The sequence below is a fragment of the Schizophyllum commune genome (genome assembly GCF_000143185.2).
Source record: "Schizophyllum commune H4-8 unplaced genomic scaffold SCHCOscaffold_2, whole genome shotgun sequence".
NCBI classification, from domain to species: domain Eukaryota; kingdom Fungi; phylum Basidiomycota; class Agaricomycetes; order Agaricales; family Schizophyllaceae; genus Schizophyllum; species Schizophyllum commune.
Window position 1 is genome coordinate 1,162,834 of NW_026089539.1, and position 20,252 is coordinate 1,183,085.

Here is a 20,252-nt window from a genome sequence, read left to right on the forward strand (position 1 = left end):
TCAATACAGATGATGAGAATGCTACACGTATATTCGTGCATGGTAAGTTGCCTGGTTGCCTATCGGCAACCTCTAATGAAGTACAGGGTGTACAAGTATAAAACAAAAAATCCGCATATAAATGTGTAACAAAGCCAGCTCCTTTAGTACGCGAACCGGAAATCCAGCCTCGCGTTTCCGACGTCCGTCGTGGTCTCGAGGTACTTTTCACGCTCCTGTAAAGTGTGTCAGTCGAAGTTCATTGGCAGGGAAGGACGACGGTGCATACCTCAGGCGTCATGGCGTTCCAGATCCTGTCTCGACGAGCGTTAAGGAACTTGTAGAAGAAGTGGACGCCGATATAGAGGAAGATGTTCATGACGTTGATGCCGATGAGGGCACGGTTGCCCCGTTTGTCTGGTAAAGAGGTCAGGATCTTGAGTGTAAGTACGAAGGACAATGCGACTCACAAAGAGGCTTATCATCATTCCTATAGATGTTGGACTATAAACGGGATTGTTGAGTATGCGAGCGAGATAAACAGTGCAGAAAGGACTCACGTAGATAATAGATCCGGCCTGTACACAGATGTTGTACACGCTTGCGGACACGGTTCTCGTCTTGACTGAATACGAGTTCCTCGACGCCCACGCGACCTGGATAGGATGCACGTATGGGAATCCCGCAATCAACGTCACGACCGCAAAGTACACCCATTGCGAAGTACTCTGGTCAAATGTGTACAGCGCGATGAGCAGCGGCAGCGTCCAGATCTGTGCAGTAATCGTCGCGGCGACGCGGCTGTCGACGACCTCGCTCATGATGGCCGTGAGTACAAGGCCGATGCCGCCGATGACAGTCGAGGGGATCGTGAGGAGGGAGCTCTCGGTTGTGCTGAACCCAAGGTTGCGGAGGGACAGGGTGAGGTAGGTCTGCGGCGGGCCGGAGGGCACTGAGTAAGGGTCAGCGGGAAGTCGCAGGGTATAGATAGGTGTGTGAAGACTTACTCATGTGGGTGATGCCGAGGGCGTACAAGGGGTAAAGGCGCCAGTCGGAGAGGGAGGTGAGCAGCATTTTAATGCTCAAGCCCTCGCGATTGTGCATGTCCGCCTTCGATGGGTCGTCGCGAAGCACACGGTTGACCATGATGACCTCCTCCCTGAGTTATCGCGTCAGCTGGAGAGCGGGCGCGACCTGGATAAGGCTTACCTCTCGGTGAACCAGCCCTTCGGACGGTACCACTTCTTCGTCTGCGTCGGGCCTGCAGGCATCATGGCAAAGGAGAAAATGCCGACAGCAAGAGTAATCAAGCCCTCGATCAAGAACAACCACCGCCATCCTGCGCGCCCAGCGACGCCACGAAGCTGCAGCAAGCCAGTGGCAAGGAGGGCGCTGACGATGTGCGAGACGTAGTTGGAGATCCAAAACCAGGCAAGACGGATGGGCACTAGCGAAAAATTCAGGAAAGGGGAGAGGAGAGCGGAGGAAGGGCCACCTACACTCATACTTCGTGTAGAAGTAGCTGAGGTAGAGAACGGCGTCGGGAATGAAGCCACCCTGCAAGAAGCCCAGAAGGAAGCGAGTCGCCAGGAATGACTTTCGCCCCGTCAGCCAGAACTGGCTGCAGGCGACAATACTCCAGAGGGACATCTATGGCATGTACGTCAGATAGGCGCAACACTTAGCAGCCGTAGAGCTCACCTGGGAAGGAATCCAGATATCCGGCCCGATACGCTTCGACAACAACTGCGAAGGGAGCTCTGTACGAACGGTCGGTATGTGGCGGAGTTTCTGAATGGGGAAACGGACGCACCTGCGCAGAGGAAGGCCAGACGGAACACGGTGTTCCCCATGTTGAAGTCGTTGGTGGTCATGTTGAGGTCCTCGAGGAAGTTGTCCGTGTTCGCCTGCGTCAGGTTGCTCCGGTCGAGGTCGAGACTGAAGAACATGACGAGCGTCCACAGCAAGATCTTGATGTCGATCTTGCGGACGAGGCGCTGGAAGGGAGGGGGACGTTGAGTGGGCGTACGACGCAGTGAGTAGACCCGTTCATACCTTCTCTTCGCGCCATGTCCAGCGCGCATCGGGGTCGAAGCGATGCGCGTTCTCGTACTGGGCAGGTGGGCGATACGCCTCCAACCCAGCGGGATCGTCGAAGACAGACAGCTGCGTCGCCACAGCGTCTAAGTCCAGACGAGGCTTCCCCCTTCGCCAGATCCCGCCGCTCTTGTCGATCGGCGCGCCTAGCGGAGGGGCCCCGGTGTCCTTGATATCGCTTCTCGTGTCCTCCGACACGGTCGTTGTGATGTCTGCGTCCTTCTTAGCGTCGCTGCCGCCATAGTTGAGCACGGTGGCCATCGTCGCGGTGTCCCGAGGGGTGATAAGCAGGATCAGCGGAGGGGGAGCGTACCATGTACTCTGCGGTCATCTCTTAAGTAGCTGGGCACGCATTGTATCCGGATACCGGGGTATGGCGCATTCGAAGACGCGGATTGTATGCTGGGAGTATGGCGCGATCCGAATGCCCAGTTAGACAATGCAGATCACAAGCAGGGCGCACAGCGCTCTGCCGTTCACCCGTTCCTGGCCGTCGGAGCGGTTAGTAATTGACGTGCGATGGCGCAACATAACATTGGCGCTTGAGTGCAAAGGGGAAGATAGGACTCGTCGGACTCAAAAGTGAGGCACTTCAAGTTCAACAAGTTCGCAACAAGGTGACGTGTGAGTAGTTCTCTATCAAGGTAAGACACGTGGGAGCAAATATTACACGGATATGGTACTTTCTTCAAGCAGAGCCTCTCATCGGCGAGGCATTCCACGGCCCCGGCCACGCAAAGCACGCTGCGCCGCTCCAGGTGGCATCTTCGGACCTGCTTTTGCCTAAACACATAGTGAGGTTAGCGCTTGACTAGCTGGGCGGAAACTCTAAACGCACCTGCTCGCTCTGGGGGTTGCGAACGGTCTCGTCCACGCTCAAAATGAGGCAAGCCGCCTCCGCCGCACTGGCGATCGCGTTCAGCTTCACCAAGCTGGGCTCCCAGACGAACGCAGCCATGTTGTCGCGCACGCCCGATGCACCGTCGACGTCAACGCCATACCACATGTCGCCGTTGTGATGCCTCATCCGCAGCTTATTCAGAATGTCGGTGGAGTCGAGGCCAGCGTTATCGCAGATTTGGCGTGGAATAATCTCCAAAGCCTTGGCAAAGGCAATGTGGACGGCCTGAAGTTTGCCGGGGATGGAGAGGGCGTGCTTGCGGATGTGCGCGGACAGATCCATCTGCCGGGATGTCAGTACCAGGTACCAGAACGAGCTCGCTAAACCCTACCTCGATCGCGCCACCGCCAGCTACCACCTCACCGTTCTTCACAGCGCGCTTGACCACCATGATCGCATCATGCAGACTCCTCTCAACCTCCTCGATGAACTGCTCCGCGCCACCACGCAGAATCAAGGTGCAAGTTTTGGCGTTGGGGCAGTCCTCGAAGAGGTTGTACCGCTCGCCACCAATCTGGCGCTCCTCGAACCTTCCGCAAGTGCCAAGATGCTCGCGGGAGATATCAGAGCAGGTAGATTGGATAGCACCACCAGTAGCCTGAACAACGCGACGCAGGTCACCAGCAGCAACGCGACCCGCGCAGAAGATGTCGCGGTCGGCGAACCACTGCGTCGCGAGATCGCCGATTGGTAGCTTGCTGAGAACGACCTTCGCACCCGTCTTCTCGATAGCCTCCAGCTTGCGGTAGATAATCTCCCACTCCGCGTCGACGATCGCCTGGTATTCCGATACGGCGTCTACCCGAACCTCCGCGTTGTCCTTCTCGGCCTTCAACTCGAGCTCGACGTTGAGGCAGAGAATCAAGGGATCGCGGAAGGACTTGGGCTGCTGCTCGGCACCGGCGTAGGTGAACGTCTTCTTGAAGGCGACACCCTTAACGAGCATCGAGTCTTGCATGCCGCCACCAGCGATCTTCTTGACACCGATCAAGGACTCGTCGAGATCGTCCTGGTCCAAACACTGCACCGCGTCGACGACCATGTTCGAGAAGAAGGGCTTTTCGGAGTGGATGAGTTTGGAGGACATCGAGGTCGAGGCACACTTGAGCAGGAGGGAACGGAAGCGCCTGGAAGTAGCGATGAGGATGACGCGTCCTACGACGATGAAAAGACCACGCACTCAGGATCCGACTTGTCCACCGAGACCTGAATCTCCTTGATCCTGTCCAGAGCCTACGGTAATCAGTGTACTGCCAATGAAATAGGTGCAAGTCACGTACGATCTGCGAAGCCTGTCTAAAGCCCTTCATGATGATGTGCGGGCTAACGCCCTCCTCGATGTACCCGCGAATTTCCTTGAGAAGCTGGCACGCGAAGAGAACAACACCCGTGGTTCCATCGCCGACCTCAGCATCCTGAGCGCGCGCGATGTCCACCAGTGTCCTGGCCGCGGGGTGCACGATCTCGAGGAGCTTAAGTATCGTCGCCCCATCGTTTGTTATCTGCGCCTCCCCGCGCTCGGACACGATCAGCTTGTCCATGCCGCGGGGGCCCAGGGTGCTAGAGAGCGTCTCCGCGATCGCCAGGCATGCTGAGATGTTAGAGAGCAACTGCGGCTTGCCCTGTGAGGTGTCGGTGCCCTCCCGCAGGAGGACCACCGTAGGTTGCTTTGCAAGGGGTCAGATATATATTCCAGGATATGTACATTTGGCTACGCACCATAGGGAGTCCGCGCTGCATTTTGGTGAGGAATAAGAAACGCGGCCAGCCTTCGCGCGCGATCAGCTGAATTTGTCTTTGTTTTTCAGGCGCTTCAGACGCGTCGCGTCAATTCGACACGGACGCGTCGGGCGCGACGAACATTACTCATCTTGACCACAGCAATCATGTCCGGCAGCGACGACGAGATGATACCCCCAGAGCCCAGCGGGCAGTTCTTCGCCGAGTCTGACGACGACGAGGACGAAATCATGGAAGTCGAAGCGCCTAAACCGCCGTCCTCTCCGCTGTCTTCGCACTCTGAGCCCTTATTTCTCGACGGTGGAGACGAGGATGAGGACGAACAGCCCGTGGCTGGACCTAGCAAAGGCCCCGAGTCGCTCAAAAGACGCCAGACGCCAGATGACTTCGATATACTAGACGTAGAGGGGCTTGTGGGGAAGAACCAACCCGAGGCAGACAGTGCGCTTTCCTCAGAGAAGCCCGTCGCGTCCTCCTCAAAACATCCTCCCCCATCACAGTCCTCTGAACGTCCCTCCAAACGCGTCCGTCGCGCTACCTCTGAACCGAACAGCGCGTCTGCCGTCGACGGGCCCATGTATCTTGGAGAGTTCATTGTGCCGAATGCCTGGAGCACGTCTAGCGGGAAGTGTGCCGCAATAAACGAGGAGGTCAGCATCTTCAGGGAGGACCTTGAAGCGCCGGCCCCCTCCAAGGCCGCTGCGAAGGGAAAGAAGAAAGATGACGGGAAGAAGCAAATGTCTATCGCTGCCATGTTCAAGGGACAACCCGCGAAGCCAAACAAGAAGAAGGTCGACAGTATCGTGCGCATCGCGAACAAACGAGGATCCAGTGAGTCCACGTACCATTTGTCTGTCTGCTTCATATAACTGGCATGCAGAATTCGCGCGCCTTCCTCAAGAGTACGCCACTTGGATGGCTAGACTCCTTGACTATGGTAAGTTTCTTCACTCTACGCCACTCCCCCCAGACTCTAACATCCCCCAGAAATCGTCGAATTCCGCGGCATCGTCGTCGACATCCCCGAGCGCCTGCGCACCGGCATGGACGTCTGCATCCTCGTCCAAGCCTTCCTCCTCCCCTCCGCCTTCAAAAAGGCCGAAACCTCCGGCAACGATGAGCTCGCGACCAAGTTCGCCTGGAACGAGGGTATGGAGACCGAGGACGAGCACATGCTACGCGAGCGGAAGACTGCCCTGGGCAAACTCTTCGAGATCGTCGGACTGCGGCCCGTCGCTGGGGCACAGACAGGAGACCAGGACGGCGAAGCGAAGAAGGCGGAGGGGAAGAAGCGTTCCGGGAATAAGGTTACGGAGATTGTGGGTGATGGCGAAGAGATCGAGGTGGACGACAGCGAGGTCATCGACGGCAATGATATTGCGATGATCTACACTAGGTATGAAGGTGGTATAGCATGCTCCAATCCGTGTTCTAACAGCCTCTTAGAGCCCAAAAGAATGACCGCACCATGGGCGAGATGGATCCTGCTCCATCATTCACCCTGAAACTTCGTCCTTACCAGCGGCAAGCTTTGCAGTGTGTACTCTCACACTTTCTGCGCGGTCGCGAGGCTCACGATGCGTTAGCTGGATGCATGCGCAGGAATCAGGAAGTATGGACGCCCGGCAAGCCAGCGCCATGCATCCACTATGGTGCCAGTTCGTGCTCGTCGACATTGTAAAGTCAGAGCCACCATTGACATGGACTTCAGATACAATTTTCCCGTTCGTACGGCGCCCGGCGAGGTCATCGACCTCACGGCAGACGAGCGACCTTTCTACTTCAATCCCTATTCCGGCGAGCTCAGTCTCGAGTTTCCTAAAACAGAGCGGACATGTCGAGGCGGGATCTTAGCGTGAGTGCTTGCAAAGTCGCGTCTGACCTCATGCTAACGTATATATAATTCACAGAGACGGTGGGTCACACAGAGGAAAGCCAATCTTATCTTACTGACCCTCAACCCTTCAGAGATGGGCATGGGCAAAACCATCATGCTCTCCGCCCTCATCCAGACCAACTCCGCCCCCGACACCACGCCCAACGCCGACGGCCACCCCACCACCTCCAAATCCCGCCAGCTCAAGCTCAACACCGCCCTCAAAGGCTCCGCCTCCAAGAAATCCCCCCACGCCGCGCACGCCACCCTCATCGTCGCCCCCACGTCCCTGCTCAACCAATGGGCGGAGGAACTCGAGCGGTCAAGCACGGAGGGCACGATGAAGGTGCTGGTGTGGCACGGGTCGAATCGGCTGGATTTGGAGGGGGCGGTGCAGCCGGATGATGAGGAGGATCGGGCGCTGAGGGTGGTGGTGACGTCGTATGGGACGCTGGCGAGCGAGCATGCGAAGTGGGAGAAGTCGAAGGTGGGGTCGGGGGTGTTTGAGAGTGAGTGGGCGTGGCTTGATTGGGTATCAGCTCTGATGGGCGGATAGTCGATTGGCTAAGGGTCGTGCTGGACGAGGCGCATTCGTGCAAGTACGTGAGAGTATCCACGATGAAGGAGAGGGATGTCTGACCTTCCACTTGTAGATCTCGAACTAGCAAGACGGCGAAAGCCGTTTATGCTTTACGTGCCAGACGAAGATGGGCGGTTACAGGTCAATATCACTACATACTCTGCTTTCTCTCGCTGATAGCCGCCATCAGGAACACCCATTGTCAACAAGCTCGAGGACCTGTACTCCCTTCTGTGAGTCTAGCTGGGTGATACACTTGACCAGCACTCACGTCCTTTCAGAAAGTTCCTTGGCTTCAGGCCCTGGTCTGAGTTCTCCTTCTTCCGCTCGTAAGCATCTCCGCCAGCACACTACCCCGCACCCGCCCTGACACTCCCGCACCAGCTTCATCACCATCCCCTTCCTCGCGCACGATCCCAAAGCCATCGAGGTCGTGCAGACGATCCTCGAGAGCGTCCTGCTCCGCCGAGAGAAGAACATGCGCGACGCAGATGGGAAGCAGATCGTCGAGCTGCCACCGAAGGAGGTCGTCGTCGAGGAGCTACTCTTCTCCGCCATGGAGCGCAAAATCTACGACTCCATCTTCTCGACCGTCAAGAAGGACTTCGACCGACTCAACGCCAAGGGCCTTGTCAGCCAGAACTACACGCACATCCTGGCTATGCTTATGAAGTACGTTCGTTGGCTGATTCTGGCACGTTGTTCCGCCGCTTACCTGCCTTGCTGCGCACAGGCTGCGTCGCGCGGTGCTGCACCCGAGCCTTGTCGCTGCCGCGGTGGCCGCGGACGCCAAAGACCCGGACGACAACGGGGAGATGAGCGCGGGCGACATGATCAAGCAATTTGCGGACGGTGGAGGCGAAGACGACGGGAGCAAGGCTTTCGCCGAGAACGTGCTTGCCCACCTATCCGAAGAGGACTTTGACGAGTGCCCCATCTGCCTCGATGTCATGGAGCGGCCGATGTTGCTGCCGGGGTGCTTTCACAAGTGGTACGTGCTCTTATGTGACTGGGGACGCGTTGAAGGCTGAATAAAGGCAAAGCTGCAAGGACTGCATCATCATGTACATCACGAACTGCGAGCAGAAGGGCACGCAGACGAAATGCCCTAAATGTAACAAGGGGCCCTTCAAGGTGATTGGCGTCGCGTCTTACCAGAGTAAGGGTACTCATCTCAGTGCGCAGGAGGACGAGCTAGTGGAGGTCGTATTGAACAAGAATCCCGCTCAGTCACCGGACTCGGAGCAGACCCAGTCTGAAGTCGTACTACGCCGTAACGATTTCCGCACATCGACCAAGCTCAAAGCCCTCATGGACAATCTCCGTAAGCCAGCGGATCTATCTTCCATAACGATCTCGGCTTGCTGACCTGGCATCACTTATCCAGTGCGCCTGAAGAAGGAGGACCCGGGCTTCCGCGCTGTCGTGTTCTCGCAGTTCACCAGCTTCATGGACCTCATCGAGATCACGCTCAAGCGCGAGGGGTTCGACCAGTACCGCTTCGACGGCTCGATGGATGTCAAGAAGCGCAATCATGCCATATCCGAGTTCAAAGCTCCCTCGGACGCGCCCAAGATCATGGTCGTCAGCTTGAAGGCTGGCGGTGTCGGCCTAAATGTGAGCAACATCCGTCCGCTTGTCACTTACGCATGGCTGAGACGGGCGCCCAGCTGACCAACGCGAACTATGTCTTTATGGTTAGTGCCGCTGTTTGCGATGTAATATCTGGGCTAACGGCTGCGCAGATGGACTGCTGGTGGAATGCAGCTACTGAGAACCAAGGTGCTCATATTCGCGCTAAGATGAAACTTCTGTTGACAATCGCGACCAGCTATCGACCGGGTCCATCGTCTTGGGCAGGAGAAGCCTGTCTTCGTGAAGCACTTCATAGTACGTTTGAACCTCGCGGTACCGACGCTTAGCGCTCATGCCGGCTCGTTGTCAGATCTCGGACACCATCGAGGGTCGCATCTTGCAGATACAGAAACGCAAGACTGCTATCGTCAAGGAGGCCTTCCGCGGGACTGCGCGCGACAAGGGCACCGATCCTGACAGCGTAGAGAACCTGAAGATCATGTTTGGTACGATGTGAGATGGCGGAAGATGTGTATAACTTATGGCCTTGCTCTATCTGTACGCTGCACAAGCAATTTTGATTCTTGGTAGACCTCGAGGTTTCGGGTTAGTGGTTGCTGTTCGAGACGGTTCAAGATGATGGACGCGTCCTATGATCGACGTCACCGCGTTCGAAGAACAATGGGCGCGTTCTGGAGAACAATGGCCACAGTGTGATGTCATCAATAGTTCATATTCGGCTGCGCGAAATGCGGGGCGTATTTTCTTGTACTTGACCTCCATCCTTCTACGCTCACTTCAGGATGCCTACGACTCGTCGCCAAGCTGCGGAAGCTGAAAAGCACGAGGAGAAGCCTGCCCATGCAGGTAGCAAACGTCCACCAACGTCGCGGAAGGAGACCAAGAGCGCGGAGGAGCCGCCGGCCAAAAAAGCTAAGCCGGCCTCCAAACCTAAAGGAGGGAAAGCAACGAAGGCGAAGGCGGAGCCAAAGGAAGACCAGGACAAAGAACATGAAGACCAAAAGGGGCAAGCAGTGGAGGCTGAAGAGAAGCCTGCTACTGGCTCTAAATCTGCAGGACCATGGCATGCCGGTAAGACATAGTTTACGCTTTTCAAGATCTCAGAATGAATAAATATCCAGGTACTATCGAACGCGGTCACATATACTTCTTCTATCGTCCGAAGGTGCAGCTCGAGGAAGCAGCAAGCATCGACGACGTGAAGAACTTCCACATGCTTCTCGTGCCCCGTCCTCCCGAGTTCGCGTCAGGAAATGAGGGCGCGAGCAAGCCAGAGGAGCCAGGACAGGCGCAGGAAATGCAGATGCTGCAGTCCGGCGCGGACGCGGTCCCTGCAGAGCCCACTCATACGAAGAAGAAATTCTACCGCCTTATCACCTTGGGCAAGAAGCAGCTTCCGGATCCGGAGCACGCCACCGGCGGGAGAAAGGAAACGTTTTGGGCTACTGTAACCGATGTCGGAGACGACCTTGAGTCACTCGAGAAGGGTCTCGACGAGAAGACATACGAGACGAAGACGCGCGGTGGGTTGTTCGACCCGCTTGTGCGTCGACGCCGCTGAACGAGCGCAGGTACGAGGCATCAGGCCCCTGCTCGCCTCGTCGCTCGTGGCGCCTACGCCATCGTCAACAACAACCCTCGCATCCCTAGCGGGCGGGAGACTCACTTCGGTTATCACCTCTCACACCCGTCCGCTGAGGAATTTACACCGGATTCTGTACAAGCCGAGCTGGGTATACACCCAGCGAACTCGTTCGTCATCCAGGTCAAGAATCCCCTGGCGCCGTCAACGAACCCGGCTATGCGGAATCAGAAGGGCGCGGAGTATCCCGAGGATATCATGGTTGATGTCTTCGGTAAAGGAGGTAGGAAGGGAAGGGAGAACTATGGGCTCCGTTTTGCGCCCTGCGAGCGCCCAGAGCTCCTCAATTACGAGGGTGCGCAACTGCTGTTCATCGCCGCCCGCGATGGAGAAGCCGGTCTGGAGGAATCCTTGGGCGAGGGACGCGGTGAAGGTGAGCTTTGCTGGCGAGTTATCATGTCAGAGTGCTGATGGCCGATATCAGCGTTATCTGAGGCAGAGAAGAAGGAGTCGAAGGAAGCCGTCAACGAGGTCTTCTCTGAACTGGGATTGCACTTGGAAAGATTCCCTGCAAAGCCACTGATTGGGGAGTGGATTTGAAGTCGAGAGGAGAAGGCGCAGAAATAATAAATCAGCGGCAAGTTTCCGTTCCCCAATGTACTTATACGTATTGCTATTTTCTTCGCATGAAGGACGTTGCAGAGGTCTGCATCAAACTCGTTGACGCTCTTTTAGTGATCGGCAAGTGCCGCTCCAGCACGTGTGCGCTCGTCGTCACGACGTCACGCCCCTGTTGCACTTGCGGCTTGCCACCGTCTTGTTATTGCTCCGCCAGTTATCTATTCCCATGGCACCGGTACCACCAGACGATAAGACTGGTTGGCCGATCCCCAGACTCAGCATCCGAGTAGACGATCTCGCCCATGAAGGTGCTGTCATATTCTTCGATGTCGTCGATCCGTTAGCGGCCTTAAGAGAGGCCGTGGCCGCCAGTTTCACCTGGCTATATACGAAAGAGAAGCACCCTAGCAAGTCAGTAATCATCTCGTCATTGCATGCGACGCTCATGCGCCTGCTCACACTAGCGTGGAATGTATCAATCTCATACTACGACCTATGCCGGGTGTTGCGTATACGCATGGCTCCAATACAGACAAGGAGATCCACCTGTCTCTGGATCACATTGCCCGCTCAGCCGCGCGGGCGAGGGGGGAAATCATGGGAGTTCTCGTTCATGAAGTCGTCCATTGCTTCCAGTATAACGCCAAGGGCACAGCACCGGGAGGTTTGATTGAAGGGATAGCCGGTCAGTCGGGATATATCACGCGTCACCGCCCATACTTGCTCACTCTACAAACAGACTTCGTGCGTCTGAATGCGAAGTACGCACCTCCACACTGGAAACGCGACCCTACGACGGATGGCAAGTGGGATGCAGGCTACCAGACGACAGGCTACTTCCTCGACTGGATGGAGCAGCGTTACGGCGACGGCACCGTCCGCGAGATCAACGAGGCGATGCTTGACAGGCAGTACGACAGTCATATCTTCAAGGAGGTAACAGGGAGGAGGGTCGAGAAGCTATGGAAAATATATTGTGAGGAGGTGGGTGGTGCGCCCTAGCCTGGGAGAACTAGGTACGCATAACACTGCCCTGCTCCTGTGCTGCTCACTCTTACGTGTCCCCCTCAGCCTATACCTCTTTTGTCCTGGACTTGATGAATGGACTAGTCGACCTGTGAATGGTGCCGGGCATCAAATCTCAGCAGCCGTACATACCACCCGACCAGCCCTCAATGTGCCGATGCCGACTGAAGGTTTGCTTGACACTTCTGAACTAGGAATTATGGGCCCACATGGGAGCGATTGCATGTTGTTCTTCGTAGTTCCTCCGTTTCTGCTGGTGGGCGCTTGACGCGCCACCAGCCCATGATCCACCAAGCTTACCTCGCTATCATTCCCGCTGTATAGATTCGCTGGTCAAGATCTCCGTGACGGAGAGGCATTTGTCGGATAGGAATGGGCAAACATACGGCGCTCGTACTGCACAGGTGCTTCAGGTATGGTCATCCCCCGATATTTCTGGAGCGCTCGTTGAGCCACTAAACATCTGCACAGATGATGGTCCGGCGCAGTATCGCATTCCAAAGTCGTCCCCACGACTGACCAACAGTGGTCCGCTTTATCACGGCGCGATCCACGGCTCTGAAGGCAGTATCGCAATACCGGTACCTTCTTCGATGGCAAGCGACACGCTTGCTCACCTCGAGATGAAATCTATCCATAGTGGTAGGCGGCATACCGCGGGATCCGTGAGTCTGGCCCTGCTCAAGCGCCGCCACTCATTGCAGATCTGACATAACGCTAGCCAGAAGAGGCGGCGCAATGGAGCTGTTATGGGCGTCACACCATGGGTACGCTTATTTGTAGGGTATGTATCTCGGGCGCTCGCAAGATAGATCGCAGTATAAAAGGACCAAGCGACATGCCCATACCATACCCCTTCCTCCCCCTTCTCTCTCTCAAGCGAAATGCCTCTTTCTGTGGTACGCCAGAACCACTTTCACTCGCGTTGCGCTCTAATGACCTTATACAGCCCGAGCACACCAAGGTCCTGGTCATAGGCGGCGGTCCGGCTGGCTCGTACGCCGCCTCTGCCTTGGCCAGAGGTAAGCTTCGCCATCGTGCGCGCTCTCAATTTCACTAATCAAGTTATCCAGAGGGTGTCGAAGTCACCGTGCTCGAGCAGGCATACTTCCCTCGCTATCACATCGGCGAAAGCATGATACCTTCATGTCGGCCATTCCTGCGATTTATTGACGTCGAGGAGAAGGTCAAGGCTCGTGGCTTCAACGTCAAAGTGAGTCTACGACGCAGATCGAGCGACAGACGGCTCACAATTAATTTTAGAAAGGCGCAGCATTAAAGCTGAACCAGTACAAGCGCGAAGGATGTACGTCTCTCTTGTTGATAATTTCTACGCTCTTTGCTGAGTTTGATCTTAGACACGGAGTACGATCCTCTACCTAGTGGATTTTCTACCTATTTCTCATCAGCGATCCACAGCTTCGTCTCTCATAATCCGGAAAACGCGGCCTGGAATGTCGTACGTACCCTCCTTCAGCCACCCGAGCAACGCTGACGAAATTACCAGGTCCGTTCCGAGTTCGACGAAATTCTCCTTCGCCATGCCTCGACCAGCGGTGCGAATGTGATCGAGGGCATTCGCATAGAGTCCCTTGAATTCGACCCACCGCACGACGCTTCTACCACACCTGCCTCCCTCCGCCCCGTCGCTGCGAACTGGATCCGATCGGTCGATGGTAGTCGCGGTCGTATCGCCTTCGATTGGCTCGTCGATGCTTCCGGCCGTAACGGCATCCTCTCTAACAAGTACCTCAAAAGCCGGACCTTCAACCCTGCTCTGCGTAACTCAGCCCACTGGAGCTACTGGAGGGGCGCTGGCAAGTACGCACCAGGCACGAAGCGTGAGGGCGCGCCCTGGTTTGAGGCGTTGACGGGTATGTCAGCTGCGCTATAGCCGCGGGGGACGTTTGCTGACGCGGCCTTGCAGACCAGTCCGGATGGGCGTGGTTCATCCCGTTACACAACGGGACGACGTCCGTTGGTGTTGTGGTCGCCGAGGACGTCACGCGGCAGCTCAAGACACAGATGCGTGCCGAGCGACCAGAGCTTGATACGCCTACCCTGCAGCGGGAGTTCTACGCTCGTCAGCTTGAGCGCGCGCCTGGTGTTCAGAAGCTCCTTGCGGACGCTACACAGGTCGACAATGGCCGGGATACCGTACGGACTGCGGGTGACTACAGCTACTCGTCCAGTACCTACGCCGGCCAGAACTGGCGGCTCGCCGGCGACGCGGGAGGTGCGTGAGCAGCGATGATCACCGAGTCTCGTACTGACCGGCTGACCCAAGCCTTCATCGACCCCTTCTTCTCCTCGGGCATCCATCTCGCTCTGACCGGCGGCCTCAGCGCAGCAGCTACCATTGCATCCGTGTTACGTGGCCAGTGCACCGCAGAGCAGTCCATGAAATTCCATAATGCAAAGATTGGCACGTCTTACACAAGGTCAGTAGCATGGCCTGCTGTATTGCGTATCTCACGCTGACCATCTCTGAAGATTCCTGCTTGTCGTGCTAGCGACCTACAAGCAGATCCGCAGCCAGTCTGCTCCCGTGCTGTCAAAGGTGGATGAGGACAACTTCGACCGCGCGATCGACTTCTTACGACCCGGTATGTGCTCCGCTTATTCAGATTAGCGCCAGCGCTCAGACCGCTCTAGTGATCCAAGGCGCTGACGCCAATCATGGCCTTAATTCGAGCGATCTCAACGACGCCATGGACTTCTGCGAAACGGCATTTTCTCCCATGGCAGCTTCGCACGAAGATGACTACGCGCCGCTGATGCAGGTACACGACATGAGCGCCCTGCAATCGCAAGAGGGCGCCTCTCGCCAGGAAGCGCGCGCTGGCAATGGTCACGGTCCCGCTGGGTCGCATAAGCTACCCGAGCGAAAGGAGGACGACCAGGCCCGCACCGCGCTGCTGCGCGTCCACACCCAGAAGGCGGTCTTCGCGATGTACAGCTCGGACGGGTACGAACAATATTTCGCCTCCGAGGTTCTGGAAGGATTTTACCTGAAGATGAAGCGGGGCGAGCTCGGCATCGTCGAGGCGTAAAGGACTCGACGTCGCTTGCCTCTAAGAAAATTACTACTTATGTTATGTTATGCTCATATGTCGCCACATCGTATTCTAACAGTAATCTAATTGTATTTGTGCTGCCTGGACGAAGCAAGACGGACGCATGACATCTGTAGTCTGCAGAGACCAGCCTATGGACCCTGAGTGTGCGCTGGAGCGGAGGCGAAGTTGAGCTCAGGGACAGCGCCCTACTGCCACCTCCACTTTGCGCCCTTATTCGAGGGCGTCGCTACTACATCCCCATGGCGAAGTCGAATAGACGTCGGCGAAGGCCGACCAGCGGATCAACGGGAGCAGAAGTTAATCTGGCACGGGTCCGAGGCGGGGCCGCACATTGCCACCAGTTCAACTTGGTAATTTGTGGCCACTTGTTCAAGTTCGGCGGCATTTTCCGGACCTTGCTTTGCTCATCTTGCACCGTCATCACCTTGTCGCTTCCTAGACTTTGAGCTACGACGTTCTCATTTCTTTTGCATAGTTTCAGATCCATAGGCTGCTCTGCGCTCTACCCCCTCCACTGGATGCAAGAATCAGACTGAGTCAACCCTTGTCATCGCGCTTTCCTTCAAAAGCACCCTCCTTGTCCTAGACACGCCTCTCAGGCTACTTTGGAGGCCCGTTCGAAGTTCAATATCTGCTGACAATCTCTGTGACTATGGCGCTTCTCGATCTCGATCTCACGACCCCTGACGGCGTGCTTCAGTACCTCTCGAACACGTCTTTCGCTTCTCGATCTGCGACGCGCCTTTCTGGCGGTACTGCTAACTTCGTCTACCGCATCCACTTGAATGCGCCGTACGAAAGAAAAAGCACTCTGGTACTCAAGTATGGCCGGTCTTTCCTTGAGATCGAGGGCCAATGGGTACCTTTCGATATCGCGCGGCAGGTGAAGCGGCTCTGCATCAGCTGCCATCTCTGTCGCTGACTTCCCGTGCAGCGGTTCGAAGCCGAAGCTTTGGAAGCCATTCGAGAATGGGTTCCGTCTGACAGCCTCGTCACCGTGCCCACCGTTCACCTCTTCGACGACGCGAACCACGTCCTCATCATGGACGATTGCGGAGAAACTTCCGTTACGCTGAAGGCACTCATACGGGCAAGGAACATACTTCCTCATGTTGCTGAACACATCGGTCGTGCTTTAGGCGAGTTCATCGCATTCGTGCATAGTCGCGGGGCAGAGCAATCGCATGAATTCCTGCGTTTGTTCGCCAGCAACGAGCAAGCGCTGAGCATCTCGGCCTGGGCTACGTATGGGCGAGCGCGAGAGACGCTGGACGGAAGCGCGGGACTAGCCGTGCTTGCAGATCAGCCGCTTCACATCGAGAAGGGGAAGTTGGATAAGGTCGGCGCTGTCGCCGAAGCGGTCATAGAGAAATTGAAGCATGCCGAGGAGAAGGTGCGTCTTCGTGATTCGGTCTTACAATGGCTTACCAGCCACTCAGTTCGTCATGGGCGACTTTTGGCCAGGAAACGTTCTGGTCACCTTGGATGGTGAAGATATCAAGTCCATTCAGGTGGTGGATTGGGAGTTGGCAAAGACCGGCATTCCTGAGCTGGACATTGGACAGTTCCTCGCCGAGTTTTACTTGATCTGCCGCTTCGACACGGATGCGAGGGTTGCTGCTGCTGAGACCGCGCGTGCATTCTGGCATGCGTACCGGAACATGCACGCGATTGATCGGCGGGCAGTGACAAAACACTGTGGCGTGCACTTGATCGCGTGGACGCCCCGCGTTCCGTGGGGAGGGAAGGAGACGACAAGGGGGGTAGTCATGGAGGGCGTGGAGATGATGTGCAGGGAAGACGTAGATGTGTCAGAGTACTTTAACAAGGCATTCTGAAAGACCGTGACAATTCCCTTTGTTGTCGGTCACGGACAAGAAAGACCTTCCTGATTAGGAAACAAGGCGCGCGTGGCGGACGAGCCGGGGCCGGATCTGTTGGCCGGTAATTGTTGTTGCTCACTCTTATTTGGTGCGGCGCGCGAAGAGGCGCCATGGATTCCAGTCCGACCAAGCTTTTCCTGCCCGAGTCCCTCAGCTACCCCGTCCGCATCGTCTCCCTCGACGCCGATGTCGGCAACGTCACCCGCGGCGACCGCCTCCTCACCTACTCCTTCGCCTACCTCCCCGCGAACCCGTCCCCGGACGCCCAGCCCGAGACGCGCTTCGGCACGTGGGACTGCCCCGTCGATGGCGAGCTCACTGCCTGGAACGTCAAGCCCGGCGAGGTCATCTCGCGTCCGAAGGCGCGCGACCGCCCAGCGGTTCTGGTGACGGAGGAGTGCACGCACGGGGAGCAGATTGCCGGCATGTGTGCGCTCTGTGGCAAAGACATGACCAAGTGCGTATACTGGCTCTAGGATAGCTGCAGCGATGCTGACGGCGCTACCCCCTCAGCGTGGATTACCTAGGAGTATCAGACACCTCACGAGCGTCGATCCAAATGACCCACTCCAAGAATGGACCAACAGTATCCCGAGAAGTGGCCGAGCGCATCGAACGAGAAGCAAACGAAGCCCTGCTCAAGGCGCGCCGTCTCAAACTCATCGTTGACCTCGATCAAACCATAGTGCATGCTACCGTCGATCCGACTGTGGGGGAGTGGATCGCCGAGGGCCAGGCTTGGGAGGCTAAGCGCGCGCGTCTTGAGGAGAAAGCGGCTGCCCGTGCAGCAGCAGAGGAATCCGGAGAGGACATCGACGACTCAGATCCAGAGGAAGAGCTGGAAGAATGCAACCCTAACTGGGACGCCCTCAAAGACGTCAAGAAGTTCCGGCTCGGCCCTGAGCTCCTTGCGCCCACGAACATGAGGGGACGGCATATAGCCCTGGACGAAGGCTGCGTGTACTACATCAAGCCAAGGTGCGCCTCGTGTTCGGTTATGAAAGGGTGTCGTACTCATGGTCTTTTAGACCAGGGTGGCAGGAGTTTATGAACAACATGTCGGCAAAGTACGAGATGCACGTCTACACGATGGGCACGCGAGCGTACGCGATGGCGGTCTGCAATGTCCTCGATCCGGATGGGCGTCTGTTTGGCGAGAGGATACTCAGTCGAGACGAGAGCGGAAGTGCGTATTGTCCGCTCTCTGAAGAGAACAATGACTTACACCTATACAGGCCTAACACAGAAGAGTCTCGACCGACTCTTCCCCACCGATCAATCTATGGTGGTCATCATCGACGACCGAGCCGACGTCTGGTCCGGGGGCTTGCAGTTCTGGAGCCCCAATCTCATCAAAGTCGTACCTTGTGCGTCACAATTTCCTTATTTTTCTTAGCTAATAGCCTGTAGACGACTTCTTTGTTGGCATTGGCGATATCAACTCTTCCTTCTTGCCAAAGATACCACCCCTCATGCCACAAGCAACACCACCAGGTACGGCGCCTATCGCTCCCTATATGCACCACACTCACAGTTCATGCAGGCAAAGCGCCTCGCGATAAACCTCCAATCCCGACACCCGGCAAGCCGGAGGAAAACCTGAAGGATGCCGACGTCGAACTTCGTGCCCAGACATTAGAGGCGCAAATGGAGGAGCGTCCTCTGGCGAAGAAACAGGAAGCCTTGCAGGAGCATGAAGAGGCTGCCGAAGGCGGGGACGCAGCTGCATCTGACGATGAGCACTCGTCGACGTCGTCAAAGTCGGGCAAGAAGATCCCACCTTTGCTCACTAACAACGATCATGAGCTCGTCCGTGTTGGCAAGGTGCGCGTGTTGTTTGGAAGGTTTAGCAGAGGTCTTGACGCGCCTGTGCCCGCAAGCTCCTCGACGAAGTGCACACGCGCTTCTTCATCGAATACGATGCACGCAAACCCGCGTCGCCGAAGAAGCGCAAGCTGGGCAGTCAAGAGCCCGAGCGCCACAACGTTCCCTACGACGTCAAGCGCATCATTCCGTCCATCCGCGCCTCCGTATTCCAAGGCTGCCACATCTGCTTCTCCAGCGTCATTCCCCTCGACATTCAGCCCGAATCGCACGAGTGCTGGCGCATCGCCAACATGTTTGGCGCGCGCTGTCACGCCACACTCGCGCCCGAGGTCACGCACGTTGTCGCCGGGAAGCAGGGCACGGCGAAGGTCGACGAGGCAAGGCGGCGCGGAAATATCAAGGTGGTGACACCGATGTGGTTCAAGGACTCGGTGAATATGTGGCAGAGGCAACCGGAGTCCAGATATTTGCTGGACCCGACACCGACATCGCAGGGCGCCACGCCACCGGATACGGATATGGAGGCGTTGGGGGATACGCCGGAGAGCGATGAGGAGTTGTTGGTGACGGGCGAGGGCGTTCAGCTCGAGCTTAATGATGTTGACTGGGCCGATATGGATGCGGAGATCGCCCAGGAACTGGGGGATGATGATGACCTAGACGATGGCGAAGAAGATGAAGAGTTCTCAGACGAGACGAATAGCGAGATAACGTACGTCAGATCCTTTGCTTCACTTAGTACAGCCGTTCACGTCAGTCCCCTTCCCTGCTTATAGGAGTGCCACACCATCGCCTGTCCGAGGCCAGAAGCGCTCACGAAGCGTGACACCGTCTGAGGTAGGCGCCGACGGTCCTCGCTCTTCTCCGCTTGCCAAGCGAAAGAAGCTTGCAGCCGACCGCGTAGGGGAATCTCCCTTGAAGGCAGGCATCACTGCCGGCGACCTCACCGTCGCGGAAGCGAAGGTGGCGTCCGGGTCAAGATCGAAGGCGGGCTCGAGAGCAGCGACGCCCGTGAGGCGAGTCAACGGCTCGCGAGCATCGACGCCGCGTCCGCGGCCCTCGAGGCCAGGGTCTGTCGCGGGCGACACCGATAGTGCGATGGACAGCGAGGACGATGGCGGGAGTCAGAATGCGGAGGTGGACGACGACTTCTTGCATTCGTTCGAGGACGAGCTGGAGGCCGAGCTGGACTTGGGCGCGGAGGTAGAGGCGGGCTAGGACTTACATATACACAGTATGACAGTACGGTCCGCCTTGGAGTATACGAGTTCCAGGTTGGACTCACGATACAGTGACGAAGGACGTACACACACTCATGTAGCATTCGGCCCGCTTTGGATTTTTCTGCTCACGTATTCTGTTGTACATGCATGTCTTCTCCTCTGTTTGCCGGTGTACTGGGGTGGTGCAGCTAGATAGTAGGAATACATAATACGCTTCTCATATCCTTTTTGCAGGCGACCA

At 56.7% G+C, this 20,252-nt stretch overlaps 7 protein-coding genes across 7 annotated transcripts; 5 read left to right on the forward strand and 2 right to left on the reverse strand.

Moving 5' to 3' along the window:
* Positions 1-122: 122 nt before the first annotated feature.
* SCHCODRAFT_02148791 (MFS general substrate transporter) lies at positions 123-2,544 on the reverse strand. The gene is made up of 10 exons (XM_003037461.2): positions 2,035-2,544; positions 1,793-1,976; positions 1,681-1,739; positions 1,479-1,629; positions 1,189-1,426; positions 987-1,138; positions 540-931; positions 450-483; positions 269-396; positions 123-215 (listed from the first exon to the last, which is right to left on the reverse strand). Exons 1-10 carry the CDS (start codon positions 2,335-2,337, stop codon positions 144-146), a joined length of 1,713 nt encoding a protein of 570 aa, XP_003037507.1. The 5' UTR covers positions 2,338-2,544; the 3' UTR covers positions 123-143.
* A 110-nt stretch (positions 2,545-2,654) lies between these two features.
* SCHCODRAFT_02610178 (uncharacterized protein) lies at positions 2,655-4,735 on the reverse strand. The gene is made up of 6 exons (XM_003037460.2): positions 4,697-4,735; positions 4,258-4,644; positions 4,158-4,210; positions 3,309-4,104; positions 2,915-3,259; positions 2,655-2,859 (listed from the first exon to the last, which is right to left on the reverse strand). The coding sequence occupies exons 1-6, from the start codon at positions 4,715-4,717 to the stop codon at positions 2,779-2,781; spliced, it is 1,683 nt and encodes a 560-aa protein (XP_003037506.1). The 5' UTR covers positions 4,718-4,735; the 3' UTR covers positions 2,655-2,778.
* A 123-nt stretch (positions 4,736-4,858) lies between these two features.
* SCHCODRAFT_02610180 (uncharacterized protein) lies at positions 4,859-9,341 on the forward strand. Its single transcript, XM_050344415.1, has 21 exons — positions 4,859-5,548; positions 5,598-5,654; positions 5,705-6,113; positions 6,164-6,253; positions 6,304-6,375; positions 6,429-6,572; positions 6,628-6,632; positions 6,686-7,102; positions 7,150-7,192; positions 7,247-7,314; positions 7,364-7,406; positions 7,455-7,502; positions 7,558-7,845; positions 7,907-8,164; positions 8,217-8,307; positions 8,359-8,497; positions 8,561-8,790; positions 8,844-8,870; positions 8,919-8,955; positions 9,005-9,063; positions 9,119-9,341. Exons 1-21 carry the CDS (start codon positions 4,864-4,866, stop codon positions 9,263-9,265), a joined length of 3,357 nt encoding a protein of 1,118 aa, XP_050202136.1. The 5' UTR covers positions 4,859-4,863; the 3' UTR covers positions 9,266-9,341.
* A 179-nt stretch (positions 9,342-9,520) lies between these two features.
* SCHCODRAFT_02610181 (uncharacterized protein) lies at positions 9,521-11,042 on the forward strand. Its single transcript, XM_003038804.2, has 4 exons — positions 9,521-9,840; positions 9,891-10,292; positions 10,341-10,784; positions 10,836-11,042. The coding sequence occupies exons 1-4, from the start codon at positions 9,552-9,554 to the stop codon at positions 10,949-10,951; spliced, it is 1,251 nt and encodes a 416-aa protein (XP_003038850.1). The 5' UTR covers positions 9,521-9,551; the 3' UTR covers positions 10,952-11,042.
* A 116-nt stretch (positions 11,043-11,158) lies between these two features.
* Positions 11,159-12,413, forward strand: SCHCODRAFT_02528412 (plant basic secretory protein). The gene is made up of 4 exons (XM_003038803.2): positions 11,159-11,383; positions 11,437-11,657; positions 11,712-11,988; positions 12,044-12,413. Exons 1-3 carry the CDS (start codon positions 11,199-11,201, stop codon positions 11,972-11,974), a joined length of 669 nt encoding a protein of 222 aa, XP_003038849.1. The 5' UTR covers positions 11,159-11,198; the 3' UTR covers positions 11,975-11,988; positions 12,044-12,413.
* A 423-nt stretch (positions 12,414-12,836) lies between these two features.
* Positions 12,837-15,051, forward strand: SCHCODRAFT_02490194 (FAD/NAD(P)-binding domain-containing protein; the record flags this gene model as incomplete). The annotated part of the gene is made up of 9 exons (XM_003038802.1): positions 12,837-13,020; positions 13,072-13,211; positions 13,262-13,304; positions 13,408-13,457; positions 13,506-13,872; positions 13,926-14,234; positions 14,286-14,439; positions 14,492-14,604; positions 14,654-15,051. 9 exons carry the CDS (start codon positions 12,837-12,839, stop codon positions 15,049-15,051), a joined length of 1,758 nt encoding a protein of 585 aa, XP_003038848.1.
* A 435-nt stretch (positions 15,052-15,486) lies between these two features.
* SCHCODRAFT_02528417 (uncharacterized protein) lies at positions 15,487-20,245 on the forward strand. The gene is made up of 11 exons (XM_003038801.2): positions 15,487-15,961; positions 16,013-16,471; positions 16,518-16,894; positions 17,083-17,418; positions 17,475-17,939; positions 17,990-18,147; positions 18,197-18,328; positions 18,372-18,455; positions 18,505-18,785; positions 18,842-19,500; positions 19,565-20,245. The coding sequence occupies exons 1-11, from the start codon at positions 15,731-15,733 to the stop codon at positions 20,004-20,006; spliced, it is 3,624 nt and encodes a 1,207-aa protein (XP_003038847.1). The 5' UTR covers positions 15,487-15,730; the 3' UTR covers positions 20,007-20,245.
* Positions 20,246-20,252: the final 7 nt, after the last annotated feature.